At 41.6% G+C, this 20,447-nt stretch overlaps 1 protein-coding gene across 4 annotated transcripts; it reads right to left on the bottom strand.

Annotated features, from left to right (window-relative positions):
- Positions 1-991: 991 nt before the first annotated feature.
- On the bottom strand, positions 992-20,343 carry kctd17 (potassium channel tetramerization domain containing 17). 4 transcript variants are annotated; one of them, XM_082543639.1, is made up of 7 exons: positions 19,886-20,343; positions 11,109-11,217; positions 10,507-10,598; positions 9,711-9,854; positions 8,010-8,135; positions 7,395-7,527; positions 992-4,222 (listed from the first exon to the last, which is right to left on the bottom strand). In XM_082543639.1, the coding sequence occupies exons 1-6, from the start codon at positions 20,240-20,242 to the stop codon at positions 7,435-7,437; spliced, it is 921 nt and encodes a 306-aa protein (XP_082399765.1). In that variant the 5' UTR covers positions 20,243-20,343; the 3' UTR covers positions 992-4,222; positions 7,395-7,434. The 4 variants fall into 4 exon arrangements, with proteins under 4 accessions (XP_082399765.1, XP_082399764.1, XP_082399767.1 ...); XM_082543638.1 differs by having other exon boundaries at positions 993-4,222; positions 9,711-9,857; XM_082543641.1 differs by having other exon boundaries at positions 996-4,222; positions 9,759-9,854.
- Between the last annotated feature and the right edge of the window lie 104 nt (positions 20,344-20,447).

Genomic DNA, 20,447 nt, shown 5'->3' on the forward strand with positions numbered 1-20,447 from the left:
CCGGCCTTCGCGGTCTACGTAGGCCGGGTCCTCAGGAGGTTGGGTAGGCCGGAAGTAAACTGCCGTGAAATTGGACGGTCTAGCCTTCTGATTAGCGTCACTGCTGTGTCGGTGGAGTTTAATAAACTCGGCTGTCTGCTCCTTGCTATCTAAAATATAACAGGACACTGGCGTAAATTCTCGACCATTTCGCACTTCTGTTTAATCAGTTTTCTGTTTGACGTTTATTAATCGCCCGGGTGGGTTCCTCCTTGGTGTTCACACAGCTGAATAAAGTTTTATTTTATCTAATCTAATAACTTTAATCTCAGCCAAACCGATTTACTCGCGAACAAATAAAACACTGAAAAAAGCCAAACAATAACATTTTTAGGTTGTCTAAGTGACTTATTTATTACGTTTAACCTGAGTAGCGAAAGCCCGCGGTGATCTGAAACTAATGTGCCGGGAGTTGTGCCATTCTCGGCGGCTCTAGTGATCCTCGAGCTCTCGGCTAGCTATCGAGCTGGTGGGTAACAGACGTCTCCGAAAACGTCGAAGCACTTTTGCAAATATGCGATATCTTGATAAACCGAGCAGATATTTGAAGTTCTCACCTGAAAATATGTTAAAAGTTTATTTTGTGACCCAGAAAGATTAATAAGAGTAATTTTAAAACTTAGTAGCGGCTGCGAACTGCAGTTTGGCCCACCATGAATTCTGGGATATGGTGGGCCACGAAGGACACATCCGTGAAGAGGACGCATTTGTCGGCTGCATTCGGAGAGTCAACGAATTTGGACAGCCTTCGGCGACCATCCTCCTCTCTGGTCGCTATGGTAACGCACAAAAACATGTCTTTCAAAATAAGACAACTACAAAACAAATATAGAGTGCATGAAAATATATAGAAAATGTATTCATAACACAAGGGAAAAGACCCAGGGAAACAGAGTTAACGATAAAAACCCTGAAAACCATCAATTTCACTCCTGAGCCTCAACTCTCGCTCGTGGACCGGGGGCTAGGGACCGGGGGCTAGGGACCGCTGGTATAGAAAGCAGTGCACAGTGGGCTCATTGTGATCAGGGCAAAAAAACAAAACAAAGACTTTGTACCTTAAACCAAATGTTTATTTTTGTTGACAATGCTGACATTCATTTACATTAAATTTAAAAAGAAAAAAAAAAGTACATTTTCCTTTCACTCTGTTGAAGACGTCATATGTTCAGGACCGCATGAAGTCCAGTTTTGAAACTATCCAAACACTGATTCCTGAAGCCCGTACGATTCATGCGTCACACATGGATCCGTTTCATGCTCACAGACAGTAAAGTGGCTCTACAGACAGCAGATGAAAGAATCTCCAGCATCAGAGAGAAATGTTTTTCTATCCCGATTTGACGATGACAGATGTTTGGTTTTTTTGCACAGGCTAATGAAAGAGCTCTGCTGTGTTTACACATTAAGTACTAATTGTACAGCAAAAATGAAGTGAGGGATCAAGCAAAAAACAAACAGGGTACTGTAACAGGACATGCAAATGGAGGTTTATACATTTAAGTGAGCCAAGACGAAAAACTTGGAATCAGTAAACCTGCTGATTATACAGTATGTGCTGTTTGAGATCGTCAGGACAGTGAAACAGAAACACTATTCAAGTAGAAATGAGCAAAAGTACCCCCCCACACGCATCTAAAAACAAACGGCCAAATTCTTACAATGTAATATTCAAAAAGAAAGTCTAAGAATAAATTAGACATCAAAACTTACAAAACAATTAAAAAAAGGTGGTGCTTTTTATACAAAACATCTTAAACCAGCTTCACCTCATGCATGCAGCTGTTTGGTGTGCACACTTACTCTTTATCTCTACAGGAACACCTCAGTAAATGCACGAGAAGACAAAGTAAAAACAAAAAGTGAGATTGTAAACCATCTACTGTAAAATATTAAAAGCAGCCACTTAAAAACGCATGGAATAACAGCTACGATCATGCTGACATGTCTGTTTTGCTGCTTGAACTCAAGGCACTGAATGAATTAAAAGCCACAAAGAGAAGAGGAAAAAAAAAAAAAAGCCGAAGAAATGAAATTTTTTGGTCTTCTCTGTTCTGTCAATATCACTGTTATGAGTATCGTACGCAGTAACTGCAGGCTAACTACACATTTAACATTTACCGTGTTCTGCTAATCCTCCTAATTAGGGATCGGGAGGATCCCACAGGTTGAGGATATGTTTTCTGATCAGTGCTATAAATGGAAAACAAACATGGAATATTGTATTTACATCCCATTTATTTTTTTTTATGTTAAATTGATTTTATTATCAAAATGTTAGGAGATAGAGGGGAAGGGGAAAAAAAAAAGGTTGCCGACCACGATCTTATTTCTCGATTGTCTCAAATTTGTGACCCCTGCACACTTGTTGGCTGTGTGTTGCTGGTCAGTAGGTGTGCTGTAGGAGCTAAACAGCAGGAGGTGAGACTAAAGCTGCAGGCAGACGATGCTCAACACGGCTGCTGTAGTCTCAGAGGCAGAAATAATCCCTCTGGGCTTGCGTTCAATCTGAGAAGCGCACCAAATCTTAATTTGAGGCTGAAAACAGACCAATAACTTACATCACTTACTCCACAAATGTACTTATTTATGCATCCAAGAAGTGCTGAGTTGCATTTTAATGTTAGCATCTGTTCAAGTAAGTGTTTTCTTATAAGCTACAGCGTGATGTTGGACTATAGCAGACCTACTCTAAATTCTTATCTACATGCTTTAAAAACCTGCTGTTTTATAACTAATGTATAACCCTTTTGGTTTCACCCTAACATTCACTAAGTGCACCTCCTGAAATTTAATAAACACCAAATGTGAGTGGTGTATTTGCAGAGTGATGCCTAGAGCTATAAGGAAATTGGCCACAGTCTCGTGCATGAGTCCAAATGTGATCTGTGGTGTGGTTCTTGCATGTTCACAGCAGAGGTTGTTAAAAGTCACGTGGCTTTCTTTGACATTTTATTTTCAGTCATACACCTGCACTGCAGCAGATCTGCTTGCTGTGGGGCCTTTATTGGAACTAAAAACAGGATATGATCACTAATATTACAAAGCTGTGGTACACCAGACTCCTCCTTGCCCCCTTCCTCCTCCATGCCTGCTTTTTAAGCCTTTCCTGACTACACCAACGTCTCCAAGTCTGTTGAGGCCAAAGCAGGAACTGGATCCCAGCCATGGCAACAGACCGAAGCAACACTGCTGTTGTGCAAGGTGATGCAGGTATGCATCAGCACAAACAAGGAATATATGTATATACGCGCGCATGTGTGTGTGTCTGTGGGCAACAATGTAGAGCAGTTTGTGTTTTCACCAGTGCAGCGTGTGCACCTTTGTAATGTCCAGAAAGTGTAAAATTGTCCCCACAAGCACATTTTTGACCTACTTCAGTTACACAGTCCAAACCAAGAAGTGGCTATGCTAACACACAAACACACACCCTCCTGAATGACTGAGAGCAACAAATTAGTGGACTTTGAGTTGAGCTCGTGAAGATTTAATTACTTGAGTACGCTTGAAGTCATCTTTAAATAAGGCTGATATGGGTGATTTAACACACTTTTGCTCTGTGTGGTCCAGCAGCTGCTGGCAGGTTTTCTTCACAACCAAGGTGATTTTTTTTGTCATGAGAAAACCTCGTACCAAACTATGAAATACTGTCAGGACTTCAGCAGAGTCGATGGTCAAAGACTGGGCAACAATTGCATAAATCACCGGGATAGCTGCTTCATTGGGAAATAAAATGATGCAAATCCTGTGCAGCACAGATGGGACAGCTCCTCCCAGGTTAACCAAGACGAGGCCAATTCTCTCCTGTCATATTAAGAATCAGCACCTTGGTTCAGCCAGATCTAATATGGCTCTTTGGTCATGATTTACTAAGCTGCACTACTGCCCTTGGCAATATAACATCTGCACAGACACAACACATGAGCATGTCTGTAAATTAAGGTGATTTCACTTTTTTCTTTTTTTAAGATAGTATTGCTCCATTGCGTTAACAGTGATATTAGACATTTTTGGATGTTTGCTAAAACTAACCAGCATTTTGTCAATGAAGTGGCAACAATGCTACGTATTGCGATGACTGTCCACGGACAAAAACACACAAATGCCATGTACAGAACATGACAAGCATAGGAAAAATAAATTCTCGTGATTTCTACATCCGGGACCCGTGGATTTGAAAAAGCTGCAAAATGAAAGACAAAACGACAAAACAAAAACAGACATTAGAGATTGGAAAAGTGCAGACATAAAATCTACAGTCACTGCAAACAATCTAAGCTATGGTTTTGGCTGCAATGATGGCAATGATGATGAATATGTTGAGCAACTGAGAATAAGTGACTTAACTATCACGCATAATGACTGGAAACAACAAAACAAACACAGCCATCTTCGCTACTTACTACATACGAGTGTGTGTTTTCTGCTTTGATATTTACTGAATTTTAAATTGTGCATTGTGCAAATGTTAATTACACATGTGTGTGACTTTACACTGACACTGTATATGTATGTGAACAGACTGGGAAGGACATCTGAAGACTATTGCTGCACTGGAAGGTCAGAGATATTCCATGTCACAGCATTGACAATGAGAGCCCATAGAGACGCAGCTCTCAATCGATACATGTGAGGCTGTGTGGGGAAAGTGACATTTCCAACCAAGCGCCAATTAGCAAAATTCATCACATTCTCTCACACACATGCATTTTATCGAAATCTGTTTTCCATTTAATCACAGTGACAAATAACTACATATAAAAGATGGTCTTGGTATCTTGATCACAGCTGTTTTTTTTCTCTGAACAAGAACTGGTCATATTTGTGTCAAATTACCAGCTAACCACTGTGATTGGTGATCGAGTGCTAACACAAACTAATAAATAACAATAACAATAACTATTATTATTATTATAATACTGGTTACTTTAAATGTTATACACAAAACATCAGTGCATGAATTAAAAAAATACTGACACAGTGCTACACCAAATCCCAGGGGACTACCTTCGCGAGTTATCGTGTTCACAAGATTTTCAAAAAACTTGACCTCTGACCCTGACCTCACTGAGATTTGAACTCCTCTGACATATTTACTAGTATTCATTCGAAAAGTCTAAGTTATCGTGTTCACCCCATCAGCCTTTTTACAGTTAAGGGGTAAACTTGCAGATAAAGAGGAAATCGCTTCGTTCTTGTCGTTAGTTGCAGGGACACTACTGGCATGTTACTTTAAGAGCACATTTTGCATGCTGGTATAACAAGCATATCTGTAAATATAGGACCAATAGCAATTGTGCAATGGTGTAAATAACTTATAATTATCCTAAAAATATAATACAAGTTAACTGGTCCTGTGCTCATGTTGGTTATGAGCACAAGGCCTCCATCCTAGTCAAAGTAAGAGTTTATTTTTGTTGTTTATGGTCCAAAATCATGATTAGCGATTATGCATGTGTTATATTTTGCCCATGTTTTTTAATGTGTTACAATCATTGCAACCTTACAGTTTTCAACCAGTAATCTAAATGCAACATTCACTTTGACCTAGAGCTGGGCGATATAAGATTTTTTTCATATTACGATATGTTTTTTTCATTTCAGGCGATAACGATATCTATCACGATATAAGCCAAATAACTATATTTGTAAGATTTAAATGTGCCGTTGCTCACAAGTAAAATGTGAAATAATCAGCAGCTTGTTTTTATTTAAATATTTATTTCCCATAATAAGTTCAACAGGGTAGATGTACTTAAGGAACATGAGACTTTTTCAGATAAATAAAGGCAAATATTGCAAACTACACAAAAGGCAGCCGCTAAAGCGTTTAAGTTTCAAAATAGAACAAACGAAACAGACTAAATTGTCAATTCCACTTAGAAACAAAATATTAATTCTAAAAATAAATCTTAGTTTGTTTTACAGAAGAACAGACAAAACTGACTAACTTTTGTCAATATCAAATAAACTGAGAACTAAAAGGAAATTCTCAATCTCTCCTTGTTGTATAGCTTAGCTTTTCAAACAGTTTTAACAGTTACTTTAGTCTGACAAAAGCCGAATGATGAATTAGCGCTTCCAGTCAGAGACTGAGGCTACGTCCACACGTACACGGGTATTTTTGAAAACGGAGATTTTCCGTTTTCGTTTTAAAAAAAATAATCCCGTCCACACATAAAGGGAGAAATGAAGGAAAACGCTGCTATGAACATGCCAAAGCAGCAGGTGGCGCTAGATTCCTAACCGTGCAGAAATGTTGGCCAATCAGAAGTCTAGAAGCCTCGGTGGGAAAAAGTAAACAAAGCTGGGGCATAGAAGCAGAACCGAGTCGTATGTGTGGAGGGACAGTAACTGTGTGTATATGTAAGCATTTAAACACTGCAGAGAGTAGAATTAACAGTAACAGTATTGTAGAAATTCATTTCACCGAAACAATAACGTGGCGCACAGTGTGACGTCAAAAAATGCGCACACCTTTGACGCTGCGTTTTCTCCGTTTTTCTAGTCCACACGTAAATGCAAAAACGGAGTTTTCAAAAATCTTCGTTTTCAGTGACCAAAAACGCCGTTTACGTGTGGACGAAAGGTGCAAACGCATAGAAAAATCTGCGTTTTCAAAAATACCCGGGTACGTGTGGACGTAGCGCATGCACCAGTTTATTGTATTTCCAGACTTGCTTTCGGCACAATTTACAGTGCACGCTACTCTGTTTTTTTGTCAGACTTGAAATAGCCGAAATACCTTCACACTACGGAACTTCTGTGGCTCTTCCGTTCGACAATCTCTCCGGCATTGGAACCATCATCTGTTTTCTCTTCGGTCACGCTCGGTTGATTTTTCTAGTCGGCACACTCATTTCCTCCATTACCCGCTGGCTGCTTCCCAAACAAATACACATGTGCGGCTTGGCACTTGTGCTGTACGTAACAAGTCACGTGACGTGACGCTGCGGCTGTAATTGGTTCGGCTCTGCGCTACGTAATTTGGATTGGCTGGTTTTTTTTTTGTTTTTTTTTTTTTGTTTTTTTAAGAGGACAAGAGCGGCGAGGTCTATCGCGATAGTTTAATTTTTCTATCGAGAAAAGGTTATATCGCGATACATATCGTTATCGTTCTATCGCCCAGCTCTACTTTAACCAAATGCACAACTACATTTGGTCATTTTAACATGGGACTGACTCAATGAAGAAAGAGCTTCAGACTGAAACAGAAAGGCAACTGTAAGGCCATACTCAATGCTGTGCCATGAAACCTCTTCTATATTTCTCACAGACATCACAGACATATAGACACACACACACTAAAATCCACTACATCTACCCACTAGCACATCTTTTGCACAGTTCCTCACCCAGTCAGGCATCTCTTTGGAACAAAGAAACATGACTCCCTCATTCTCTAAGCCACTCATTTGGTGTGGTATCTCTCCCCCCCTCTTCCTCCTCCTCCTCCTTCGCCGCTTCCTCCTCCTGCATCTCTGTGGGCTTCATTCAGCATGAAGGAAGGAGGAGAAAATACAAAAGGGGAAAAGAAAAAAAAAAAAACGCGACAGAAAAATGACAAAAATGAGCACACGGATGAGTGTCAGTGAGTGGACAGTGAGAGGCTGAGAGGTAAAAAACAGACACAGATATATATTAATATATCCACATGAAGGAGGAAGAACCAATACAGTAATGATTGAGAACTGCAGGAATGAAAGGCAGAGCTGTGTGAATGATGGAGTGAATGTGTTTGTGAATGACATTTTGAGGGGAGTGACATTTGGAGCTTTGAGTGGAGAGGCGCAGGATCAAAGCACACTCATATCACCTTTAATGAGCTGAGAGACCTCTACTCTTTCACACATCGCGCAACAAAGCAGAAATACACACATACGAACACAGCTAACACACAGCTTAGCAGCTTCTCCCCATAGTGTATTTTGAAATATACTTGTGTGTTCATGCAAAATATCGAGACTCACCTTGGTTTTGTGACTCTGCTCTGTTCCCAGCCCAGATCCGGCCGTGTGGAGCTCCTTTGATACGACGCACAGGAATTCAGCCTGATCCTCTGTTCCATAGCTGTACGACGAGCCGATGTTCACCATCTAGAAAGAAAGAGACGCAGATGCAGAGAGAAATACAGAGCAGAGAGGGACAGAGACAAAGACACACAGTGAGTATCATGGGGACTTCCAGCACAGGAGACAGAAAGTGGAGATCCCATACTACAGCTAAGGAAGGTTGCTTTTGCTCATGCATGGCTGGGGGACGGGGGAGGACGCAGCAGTAGATTCAAGCGCTGTGTACTTGTGGAAACAGCAAAACAACTGCGGGTCAGCTCTGCTGAAAAATATATGAAAATCATAGCTGTGCAGCATGCAGGGGAGCCAAGTGCTAAAGCAGAGGAGTGGGGGAGGGACACAGGGTCTGTGTGCGATTTTTAGCCTACAGTGTTGTAAAGGCTGGCCAGTTTAACGCCATGAAGTCTAGAAGTATTAAACATATTAACAGGTCGTCTTTGGAGATGTGGCCAATAACAGACTGACATTACAACAGACAAGAAGGCGTGTTTATTTGACAGAACTGGTTCTCCAAAATCAGTATCATAATTTTAAAACTATAAAAGTTTACGATTTCTTTAAGATTACAGGTTCTGGGACTAACTCACACGGACTCACTAGATTAAAGGGGCTGTTTAATGGCTCAGTCACGCTAGAGTACAAATTAAATGGCAACCTCCTTTCAAATAGGCGACAAAAAAGGTTGCCCAGTGACTGCATCAAATTCAGCGACCAAATGTAAGTAGGTGTGGGGACTAAGCGTTGTCTGGTCCCCATAGGTGTCTTTAAATAGTCGTGGTCCGACACGGACCGACTGCAATCGCGCTCAGATGTCTGCAAATAACTGCTGTGTAATTTATAAAAGGCAGACAGATTGCCAAAACATCGCAATCAGTCTGTCGGTCTGAACTGATGAGTGCAACTTAGTTCTGATGAGTCTATTTGCCAGACGGGGACTTAACTAAACTTGATGTAATTTGGTTATTCCTACATTAATGCGATGTTGCTGAGTGCCTGTCATCCTGCAGTTAAACTCTCGTCCTGGAGCAACTACGCTTCCATTTATGGAGGAACTTCTGAATTTCTTTTCTAATCTGTGTGGTTCTGGTTAGACTCTGAATGCAAGTAGTTACTATGAATTTCTATTTATTGTGGATTTCTGTATGCACAGCAATAGCTTTGCAGGAGTTGGACACAAATTTATGATTTCCACTGATTTGTCACAGTTATTTGCCATATTATCACAAACGGATGATACATAATTGCCAACTTCACCCTATTCAATCACAAATTCACAGCAGACTGATAGAAGGTTGACTTCGAAGGAAGTATTTGGAGACCTGGTCCCCAGCTTCCAAGCAACCATTTCAAACTCCACAAGATTGCCAGTTGATGGCACATGGATGTAATTATTTTGCATGTGCTGTTGTCTCCAACCACCGTTTTCTCTAGTGTCACTGTAACATTAGGCCAGCAAATCAAGAACTAGACTAAGGGCATAATCTAGGATTTAATGGAAAGTTCAGATTGGGAATGCAAACAGCAAGGCTCGGGTCAGGACCGAGGGGTTAGACCAAGGGTCACGGTTAAAGGGTCAGCAGCAGCGTGAGTCCAACCCACAGTCCAGAGCAGTCCGGTGCGGGGCTTTCTGCAGGTGCGCACGCTGACCTGCTCAAACTTCCAGCCGTCCGACATCGTGGAGACCATCTGAGTCAGCTCCTCCTCCTGGCACTGCAAAACTCGGTAGACATGCTTGGGGGGCACCTGCTAGTATAAAAGGATGAGAGAGGAAAGAGTTGACGATGCAGGAAATGAATGAAAAGGAAGGTGCAACCATTTCCAGAGATACAAAAAGGGAAGTAAATACTGACACTGCTAGACTGAATTCTATGAATTTTCCAATAAGGTGCAGTCATTTCATATTGCATAACATTCAACGCTCTGGATTACCAAATCCTATTTGGGCAGTTTAAAAGCCAGCACCACTATTTTCATATTTCTGCACAATATTTAACCCTGCTAGGCAAACACGAGCAGTGAGTCCAGTAAAGAACAGTAGGATAAGGGGAGAGTGGGAGTATGTTCGAGAGGGCAGAAGGATTATATAAGAGTGAGTCCAACCATCCCGAGAAAAGCAAAGAAAGAAGAGAGAAGGCTGATGTACAGCAGCGGCCTCTTTATAGAAGCACCCGGGGGAACAAAATCATTAATAAAGGCTGAAGCACTGAAACGCTCAAACGTCTATATCCTATGACTCTAAACAATACTGCAATATTTAGCACAGGACATGTCAGAACAGCTAAATACAGTAAATATTATATGTTTCAAGAGTAATAATACAATCAACATAAATGTGATATACTGCGTTTTATAGTTGGAAGCTCAGTGATTCACTGTTGACAGGTTGTGCGTTTACCTGTGTGGCTTTGGAGTCTCTCTCTACGATCCTCTCTTTAATCAGTTTGATGAGCGGGGTGATGTTGTAAAATTCGGCCTCCTCCAGGACACCTGGTCACAGAAGAAACACTCAACTCAGCTGCTGTGTGACACTGTAGTGCAACATTTCCACGCCAGATGACCTCAGCTGCACCCTAATCATGTTGCAAACCAGTCCAAGTAAACAGAATATTCTTTAAATATTATTGTTTAATATTCAGCTAAACATCATTCATATTTCAACCACTGTATACTCCTTTAAGCTAACAATTTTTAATTCTACTTTTGTCCTTTATAGAACATATATTTAACCACATCACTCTACTATTGATTATTAGTCCTGGCCATCTGTTAACCATTACTGTCAACCGTTTCTTAATTATTCATTAACTGATTTTAGCTACCTCAGTAGAAGACTTATACATTCTTCAGACATACCAAATCTTCATATAAAGTGCACAAATTCAATTAAAAACACAAAAGCAAAAGAAAGGCATCAGGGAAAGATTGCATCATACTGCAACAAACGTGCTAGTATTATTCTTATTTCTACTGGCAAGCAAATAAGACAATCATGCAGACCTTCTTCAGCGAGCTCCTTGTTGTAGACCAGTTTGCCATGCCGCAAGTAGTTGAGGATGGGGCCAAAGTAGGTAGGATCCCTATCAATTACATAAGCTCCAGTCTCATCCTGTTACAGAAAAGAGTCAGAGACAGACAGAGGACAGTCCATTATATCATTACTGCATTTTTACAGCCTTCATAACACATTTCCTCATGTTATGAAGTGTGGAGTTTTTATTTTGCATTTGTGCATGTGATTCTATCTGAAGCAATGTAGATGGTGACATGTTGCTCAAGAACTGTCTGCAGTCACTCTTGTTTGTTGCTTGTGTTTTACTACTGTTCACGCTTGTGCTACTTTCTTTATTCACCTCTTCTCTTGGTTTCACTTCGTGTGTGCGTGTCTGTTCCACTGTGCGCTCCACACTGTGTGGACTGAACTCAGATTTACTCTGGTAACAACAGCTGTTTTTACATGGGAACAAAACAAAACAAAAAAAACCCTACTGGTTACTGAAAGTCAGCGTAAACTGTGTGCTCATGTGTGTCAACAGCCTACTTCACTTGCATCTCCAGGCTACATGTGACAAGCTTGCCTGGTTGTTATGTCATGACTCCTATCCCTACACATATACACTCATCCTGCCTGTGCTCTTCTCCATAATGAATGCTTGAAGCACATCGCCCTTTAGAGTCGAGTTCATAAAAGAGCCACTGCTGGAGGAGTTCAAAAACATGCCAATAGGAGATACAGGCAAAGGCATATAAATTAAGGGGAAAAGGGGCGGGACTTGTTGGAAATTATATGATTTTCAAATGCCGAATTCCTCAGCCCAAAAAACAAACCATTATCTCTTGATAAGAGAGAGTACATCAGAGTTAGCTTTTCTACAGATTTAACCATATACCAGCATTTGGCTGGTGCTATATACAGAGGTATTCTGCGTCTCCATATATAGACTGAAAGGACAGTTAATGCAGTAAGTCAATGAGCAGGAAGATATCCAGCTAGATAATGAGAACATGCTCCAGTCACATGACTGATTCTTTTTCTGACTGCCTGCTCAAGCAGTAACAATCTTGGCCTGTAGCAGCATCTTGTGCAGATGGATGTTAGCACTTTTATTTGCGTGTTCTGCATGCACATGCACAACACAGCCCACTATAAGAGTAAGTTATATGGTCAGCAATATTGTTGCTTCTGCTACTACTACAAACAAAAAACCCTCAGAAACAGCAGCACTGCTGGTTAAGCTCTAGCTCTGTTATAGTAGCATTTGCTGAAAACGGAGAGTGAGGAGTGTAAACACCAGTGTACTCCTCAGAGCACTCTGTAGGATGGAAGGAGGTGGGGATGGATTAGATGAAAAACAGGGGGGGTAGGAGGACAACAAAAGATCAGTAGAGGACAAAAGATTAAAAAAAAAAAAATGCTATGAGAAAAACAAACAAACAAGAAAAATACCCTGGTTTGGAAATAGGAGGTAAAGGAAATTTCTTTGTATTAAAGAAGGTTCAAAGAAACAGGTGGACACTGTCACAGACATGGATGAATAAGACATATGGGTTTTACACATTTGTGTATGTGAGCAAGAAAGCAGAGATCAGAGTTGAAGACCAAGAGGCACCGTGTATAAACTGAGTGCATGTTAGGAGAGTATGCGTTTGTACTGAAAAACAGTGATTAGAGCGTGAAAAAGCTGAGACTGCAGCTCCGGGCATAAACATAGGTACATACAGACACACTCGACATCCTAAATGAGCAGAGCTGCAGTGGAGGACAAACTGACGCCTCATCGACGTGACTTGACTTGACAGTGTGGCCATAACAACACGAGGGGAAAGCTTTCTGAATTGTGTCACAGCCATCACTTGAGTCTTGCTGTCTTTCTCCATCTGCTATTGGTTGATTTTTAGTATTATTACTCTTACTATACAGGTGATCTCTCTCTATCTACTGACTGGATGCCAAACTAAAGCACCAGCACCTCAGAGAAAACCAAATTAGCACATTTCCCTTTGCACTTCATTTACAACCAAAAACGTTGTGTACATAAGAACCAAACAAGCAAAATAAATCCAGTCATGACTATCAGTCCATGCTAATGTAAATTACACTGAATTGCCTGGGTGCGCTATTTTTCATTGGCGGAGCAAAACAGGCATTTTAGTTTAGCTTTCAGACATTTGATCCTTATGTCTTAAGCGTTTATAGCAATTGTTTATTACAGTTGCATAACGCATTATGAAAAACTAGAATGAGTTTCTCTTTACTTCACCTCATGTTCTGCTCCACTCTGTGTGTATTAGTTTCACCATGTTACACACAATGAAACAGTAAGCAGAGGATCACAGCAGAAACAATAGCAGGGACTCTCACACTGAGCTAAAATGAGTATGAATAAAGTACAGAAATAACAAAATTTTAAAAATGGCCTTTTTTATGAGAGGTCACTTTCTCAGTTTCATTATTGTGGGAAGTCCAACAGACTCAAAGGGAGGGAATCAACAGTTATGACATTTAGGTACTCATTAGTTGATGAGTTAATGGTTTACACAACATTTGTTCAGGGAAATAGGATGCGACTCTATAACACTTCCCTGTAGCGGTAAGGACGTCCAGTAGCCCATCGCCTATAATCTAACAAAACCCCATTCACCTTTTAAAACATGCGCACAACAATTACCTCCTAACTAGGGATGGGTACCGGTATTGGTTCTGACATAAACGGTAGGTACGTACATTCTTTTAGAGTTACAGATTAAAAACGCCCAAATGCGAAGCGGTCAAAAGTCTGGCTGTACTTCACATCAAAAGATGCAAACTCAGCAGCCTGCAACAAGTGCTTTAAGGTGATACTGTGCAAAGGAGGTAACACCTCGAATCTGATGAAACACCTGGCGACGCATAGTGTTTTTTTAAAGCCAAGAAATACACCGTATTTGACAGCTTGCTGCAAGACCGAGCACATACTGCGGGTGTGGTGCCTGTTATCGGACCCGGAGTTAGCAACATCCCCCAAGAGCCCGAAGAGGAGAGTCCTGGCCCCTAGCCCTGCCAGTGTAGCAGAAATGATGACGGATGATGATGGCAGCAGCCGTTCTTCTCTGCGTGAGTAGCTTAATGTTGTTCGTGTGTAATTTACGTTGAGTAAATGGTAAATGGCCTGTATTTGTATAGCGCTTTTCTAGTCCCTAAGGACCTCAAAGCGCTTTACATATCCAGTCATCCACCCATTCACACACTGGTGACGGCAAGCTACATTGTAGCCACAGCCACCCTGGGGCGCACTGACAGAGGCGAGGCTGCCGGACACTGGCGCCACCGGGCCCTCTGACCACCACCAGTAGGCAACGGGTGAAGTGTCTTGCCCAAGGACACAACGACCGAGACTGTCCAAGCCGGGGCTTGAACCGGCAACCTTCCGATTGCAAGGCGAACTCCCAACTCTTGAGCCACGATCGCCACAGGCTAAACACGTTATTAAAATAATGCACGTAAGGTGAACTAGCAAACACGGTCGTAGTTACATGCGGCTGTCTTCTTGTTTGATAGAGTGATACCATATAAGCTCTATAGCTGCAGAAAAGGCTAGCATTGTTATCTTTTTACAAAAAACCCCAGCTAAACATGAGAGGTTTTTGGACAAAGTTTGTGTTCTCCATTCTTTAAGCATTGGTTCAGCACCATTTAAGCACCGGCACCATTTCAAAAGTACCGGGTTGGCACCGGTATCGGATAAAATCTAAACGATACCCATCCCTACTCCTACCTGTATCTCAGTGTTAAAAATACTGAAAGGTTTATTTTTCCAAAAAGTTGTGACCTAATGCATTTTTCAGGTATGCCAGGCTATCAGTGCATCTCAGTATATGCTAGCATACAGAGTCTCACAGCAAGTCCAGTTTCTTTTTCTACACTGTACTCCTTGTATTGCTGCTATAATATCTGTGCAGTTGAAACTATTAAGTATTACTAAGTATTATTAATACTATTAGTAATCCTCAGTCTTGGTGAAAATAAGAGATAACACATTCATTTTTAGCCTGTCTATGAAATTCTGATATGAATGGGGGCAGGAGTTGTGATAAAACTCTAGAAATAAGGGTGATTTCTAATTACGGATCAGTCTAATTTATGGTCTGTGGGATCAAAGATGGCCTAGCTAAACTACTGACTTCTCAAGTGCCAGTGACACTTTTCGTGTGGGAGGCATAAAATAAGCTTGGTCGCATGTGCCTTTTTTTTGCAAACTTTCCCAAACACCAACTACACATTTGTAAGCATGTAAAACACTGCCCCATCCTATAGCTCTGACTTATTTTACCTGTATATGTATCAATCTAATTATACAAATAAGTTTAAGGAAACAGGAATAGCAAAGAAAGTTGTGAAATCCTGCCATGGGATATGGTTAAAACACCCACCAACCTCTTACTGTGTTCTCAGCCTTCAATTTGTGCATTTTCAAATTTACAAGTTTAAACAACTCTGAAGCAAAAACCTTGCCTCTAGCATTTTTGGAGGCTGTGTTGACACTGTGGGATGAGATGGGTTTTGTGGACAATTAATAAAGTTAAAAACTTAATTAACAAAAAATTTCATGCATACGTGCAAATAATCCCTAAACCACAGAACCTGGCTGTGTTGTTATGGCCCACAACCAGTCATCCATGGTGTAATTGGCTTGGGATGGTGCGAGATCATCCACACGGATAAAGGAGGGGAGCCCTGGGTTTGGTTGGGTGAGGAGGTAGAGCATTTTAAGTGCCAGTAATCTCATTAAAACAGTCGCACGGAGACAGATTGTAAGCGTCTATGTGGAGGTTTAAAAAAAAAAAAAAAAAAAAAAGACAGACAGGAGCTCCTAAGTGCAGACATGCAAACGTCTGAGAGGGAGGGGTGGGAGGATTGTCCAGCACCTAAAAATCAGCTCCTCTCTTGAGCAAAAGAAACACAGGCTGAAGTGCTTTTAACTGATTTGGATTTACAATGTTCTGTGTGGTAACTAACTCGAGGGGTGGCTCGTTTCAGCTTGATGTTGGCCAGTTAACAAAGTATGCTGACACACACACAAAAAATGGTGAGGCAGCGCTCGAAGGATAGCCTGTGTTGCTCCAAACTGTAGAAGTGTGATATTTGCAGTCAGCTGATGAGATGATGTGACCTAGTTTTAGCAGGCAGTGTCTGTTTGTTTGGTCTCCAATATCAACTTTCACGTCTTAAGAAGTTTGACAAGCTGAGAGGAACAAAGCGCACTCACTGTTAAACACTTCCTTTAAAAAGAAAGATGCAGATTTTGTTTTAGAGGAGGCTAAATTGAGCCAGATATTTTCAGACCAACTGTGCATCAAATCTGCTCCCTCTTTCATGTAGTTAGCTGTTAAGATCAGTGCATTACTGATTCACAAGGTCCGTCAATTTGTCCCGCATTTATTTCTGGGAATAATAGCACAAATAATTACTGGTTACTCAAACTCTTTTTTTATTTTTAGGCTACTAGAGTTGAGCCCTTAATCTTCCAGGAATTACAGTTTCTTTCCGGACTTTGAAAATGAAGAGTTCCTGGGTATAAAACAAAAACATTTCTTGTTATCACTGCAGTATTAACTTACATAATGGATTAAGTAAACAAGGACTCAGGACAGACAACAGATGATACGTTTCTCGGATCTGGCAAAGCCTTTATAATACCCCGAAACACATCTCTCTGTGAAGTCCATCTATAGAGCAGTATGTTTTGCTGTATAAACATTAAACAATGACTCAGATCGTTACGCCACCGCGCTCCTCTTGCTCCCAACTCCCAGTTGAGGATTCAGAGTCTCACTGACAGCTCAGTTCCTGTTTTTGAGCTGCTAGCAAATGGGTAGTAATCAGAAGAAAAAGAAGTTTACTTAAGTATTCTTCTCCGTGGTTTGAGATTCAAGAGTTTGTGATACAATGCATAAATTAAAGGGCACGAGCAAAAAAAAAAAAAAAAAAAAAAAAAAAAAAAAGCATGAATGTAAAACAAAGTGAGTCAACTACCAAGAGCGAGAATGCAGAGAGGACAAGAAAATAATACAGGGAGGTAGAAAATAATGAGGAGGAAGGAGAGTGTTGGTGTGCGTCTGAATATTTGTGAGACACAGAAAGAGAGATTACATGTGTGTCATCAGGCAGCGCAGAGAAACCTCCTGTCAGGTCACAGCTGAAGGTCACACAGGAATATTCTTTCCATAGCACCCAGTCATCACTGCTGCGCACCACAATCCCACTCAATCCTCTGCGATTGTTATTTCTGGATCTGTCGCATATTCAGTTTGTAACCTGCTTCAGTGACTGCACATGTAATAATAATAACAGCATAAGCGATGTGGCAAATCATCAAGCCACATCTTGATCTTAAAGGGAGGCTCGATTCTAATCCTAAGCATGACTTGATGCAGTTTTCCCCGCTGGTTTAGTATTTGTGTCACAGTTTGGGACTGGGGTGAATACCACATGTAGTCGTACACTATGAGCAGCCACTAAAGATTCAAACACCAGCCTAAAATTCCCCTGCTCTCCCGCATTTCCTGTTTTTCCTGTAACAGTCACAAAAAAAGAAAAGAGGAAAAAAAAATCTTAAAATAAACCTTTCTAAAGGTCAGGAATTGACTGGCAGGTGCACAATGTTCTCAACTGAAACATGACATGTACTTTTAGAAGGGTGAATTTCTTTCTATTTTGGTCCACTGCTGTTCCTGACTAAAAAGTCAATTCAGTCGGGACCACTATAATCAAAAGGAGATCGCCACTTCCAGCTGCAGTAATTTGTATTTGATAGCATGGCTCTGCCCTTCCGCCATGTGCATACATGGAAAGCTGGAGGCAAGAAGAGCAGCAAGACCTCAGCACAGAGCTGGCAAAACCCCGCTAAATACACATTTAGTCTGATAGGGCATGAAAGGAGAAGCTGGGCAGAAGGCAGATTGCATAATGGCTTGCAGGTGCCCCACAGCTGCAAGGGGGGTTAAAACCAGTTAGGCCCCATTCACATAGGCTTAGATACCAGTTGGCGATCCCCGGTTACGGTCTGGTATACTAGGTTACTGAGCGAAAATTCCCCAGCTGGTTGATGAATGGTTGCTCACAGCAGCTACTCAGTGGTTAATTAGCGAGGGTCTGCAGACAAATCAGCAACTTCCATAAAAACTATCAGCAATTGTAGCAATCTGCTATCACCCAAAAGAGCCGCAAGGAGGGTTTTTTTGATGAATCAAAACTAAGCACAAAGTCAGCAATGACCCTTAATGACTAATCTAAGAATATATTAAAATATATATTTTTAGCCCCAGGATTGTTGTAATTTGTCTGAAATTGTATGTATTGGTTCACAAAATAAATAAAATTTCAAGGAGTGCTACAACAAATTATTGATTTACAGATTGACCTACACAATTAAACATCAAATCATTTAAAAAGTGAGAAAGAACCTATGCAGTTTCCTATAGTCTATGGCGATGTGGTGACAAGAAAAACCAAACAAACGCTTATCCATCTGTCAGCCGATTAACTGAATATTTGCAACCCTACTTTTAAATTGCTAATTTGAATAACTAATTAATATCTCTGGAGTGCTCTGCTGGCCCATGAGTTTAACACATTCACCATGTAATTGTATCATCACAGGTTTGTGTTCAGTCAAGGTCTTTTATTAATCGTTACCACCTGCTTCATTTCCTGCCAGCTCTCTGCTGTGCTACCTAATGTACTGTAGTATAAAATTACACACCACTGATCAGACAACTCCTCACCCCCTCCTATTTTCTCCAGAAAAGCTGAAATTTTGGCAACATGGAGGTATTCACCTGCCTGCAGCATTGTATCAGTTTACAGTGGGCTGTGGTTCACGAGGAGGACCTCCCCCCCCCCACCCTTTGTCATACTCATGCATATCAAAGTCCATGCAGCATAATAGAAATCTGCATCATTCATGAGTCTTTCAAGTCCTTTCAGTCTACATGTGACAGCCAGACTCTCCCTCTCTCTTACCCTCCCCATAAGATGCCAGCTGTACAGCTACCAACTGTGTGGCTCCCTGCAGAAGAGGAGGCACGTGTTCATCCATCTGACCCAAGCAACATTCACATGAAGAAAAGCAGGAGAGTGGAAGTGCTTCAGACTGCACGTATATCTCCTGGTTAGTGGGCTGCTCCATGCCTATTTGGAGCTGCAGGAGTGGATTTCCGGGAGAGGACAGATGCAAGTTTTAGGGAAATCAGTACTCATGTTGGAGTGATATCATGGGATACAATTCCGTACTTTATGGAAACAGATGCACACGCATTTTATAGAAAATAATCGCCATTTTAGACCAAAGCAGTAAGCCTGTTAAGATAAATCGAACCAATCGTGTGTTAACAGATGCCTCAACGATCTAAGCTGTTGTTAACTTCAAGCCGCTGCAGATAGCAGGAGTGTTATCAAGAGATCAAAAACCGCACCAGTGTCTCTGTTCTTAACAAATACAATTGCGTGCCACAACACGAATGGTGTGCAACGTCTATTGTAATGTACTGTCACCACATTCGTTTTCATAGAAATCTGATATATGGCACAATGTCACTTGCCAGTACCCAGAATAATAGCGCCTGAGACAAAGTAACTATCAAACTTAAATGCTCACAGGACGTTGAAACCATCACAAAGAAAATAAGTGGAGGAGGTGCAGTCCCAGCTCACCCGCTGCTGTGACAAAATAATAGTTATGTTTCGCCCGGAGCGAAGCACCGTTCAGCGGGGGTTAAAGCGTCCTGGCGGGGCTTACCGTGTCCGAATGCAGGTCCTGCTGCTGGCACAGCCGGTACAGGAACGAAGTTTGCTCCTTGAGGAGCGTCTGCCGCGTCGTGAGGAACACCGTGCCGCCAACGTTGAGGCGAACCCACTTCCCGTTGTTCCCCCCGTTAGGGTTGATAACCGAGCCGTTACTGATGCTCTGCGACGCCGTCCCGCCGGATTCTGTCGAGCTGGCGGTGGCAGAGGTCGCGCTCTCTCCCGCCTCGCTGTCTTTGTTGTTGTTATTGTTGTTGTTATTGTTGTTGCTGTTGTGGTGGTGGCAGCCGTGGTGTGTCGACAGTGCAGCGGCGTCCGCCGGTTCCCGCTGGTCCTCTGCCGTCGTTGCCATTTAGGAAAAAAAGCAGTTGGACACAGACCAGATACGAGCGCGGTGGACCCCGGACTGTTGCCTCGGCTTTTTCTCTCAGCTATCCAACCGAGCATGCTCCGCCCCCAGAGTGCCCACTCAAAGCAAGCTGGTTAAGTTACAGGAAGTTAACCACACTATGTCCCAGAGACACTTTCAAAGTAAAAGCTGTAATGGCCGCTACAGA

The sequence above is a fragment of the Aulonocara stuartgranti genome, assembly GCF_965226115.1.
Source record: "Aulonocara stuartgranti genome assembly, chromosome: 8".
Lineage (NCBI taxonomy): Eukaryota > Metazoa > Chordata > Actinopteri > Cichliformes > Cichlidae > Aulonocara > Aulonocara stuartgranti.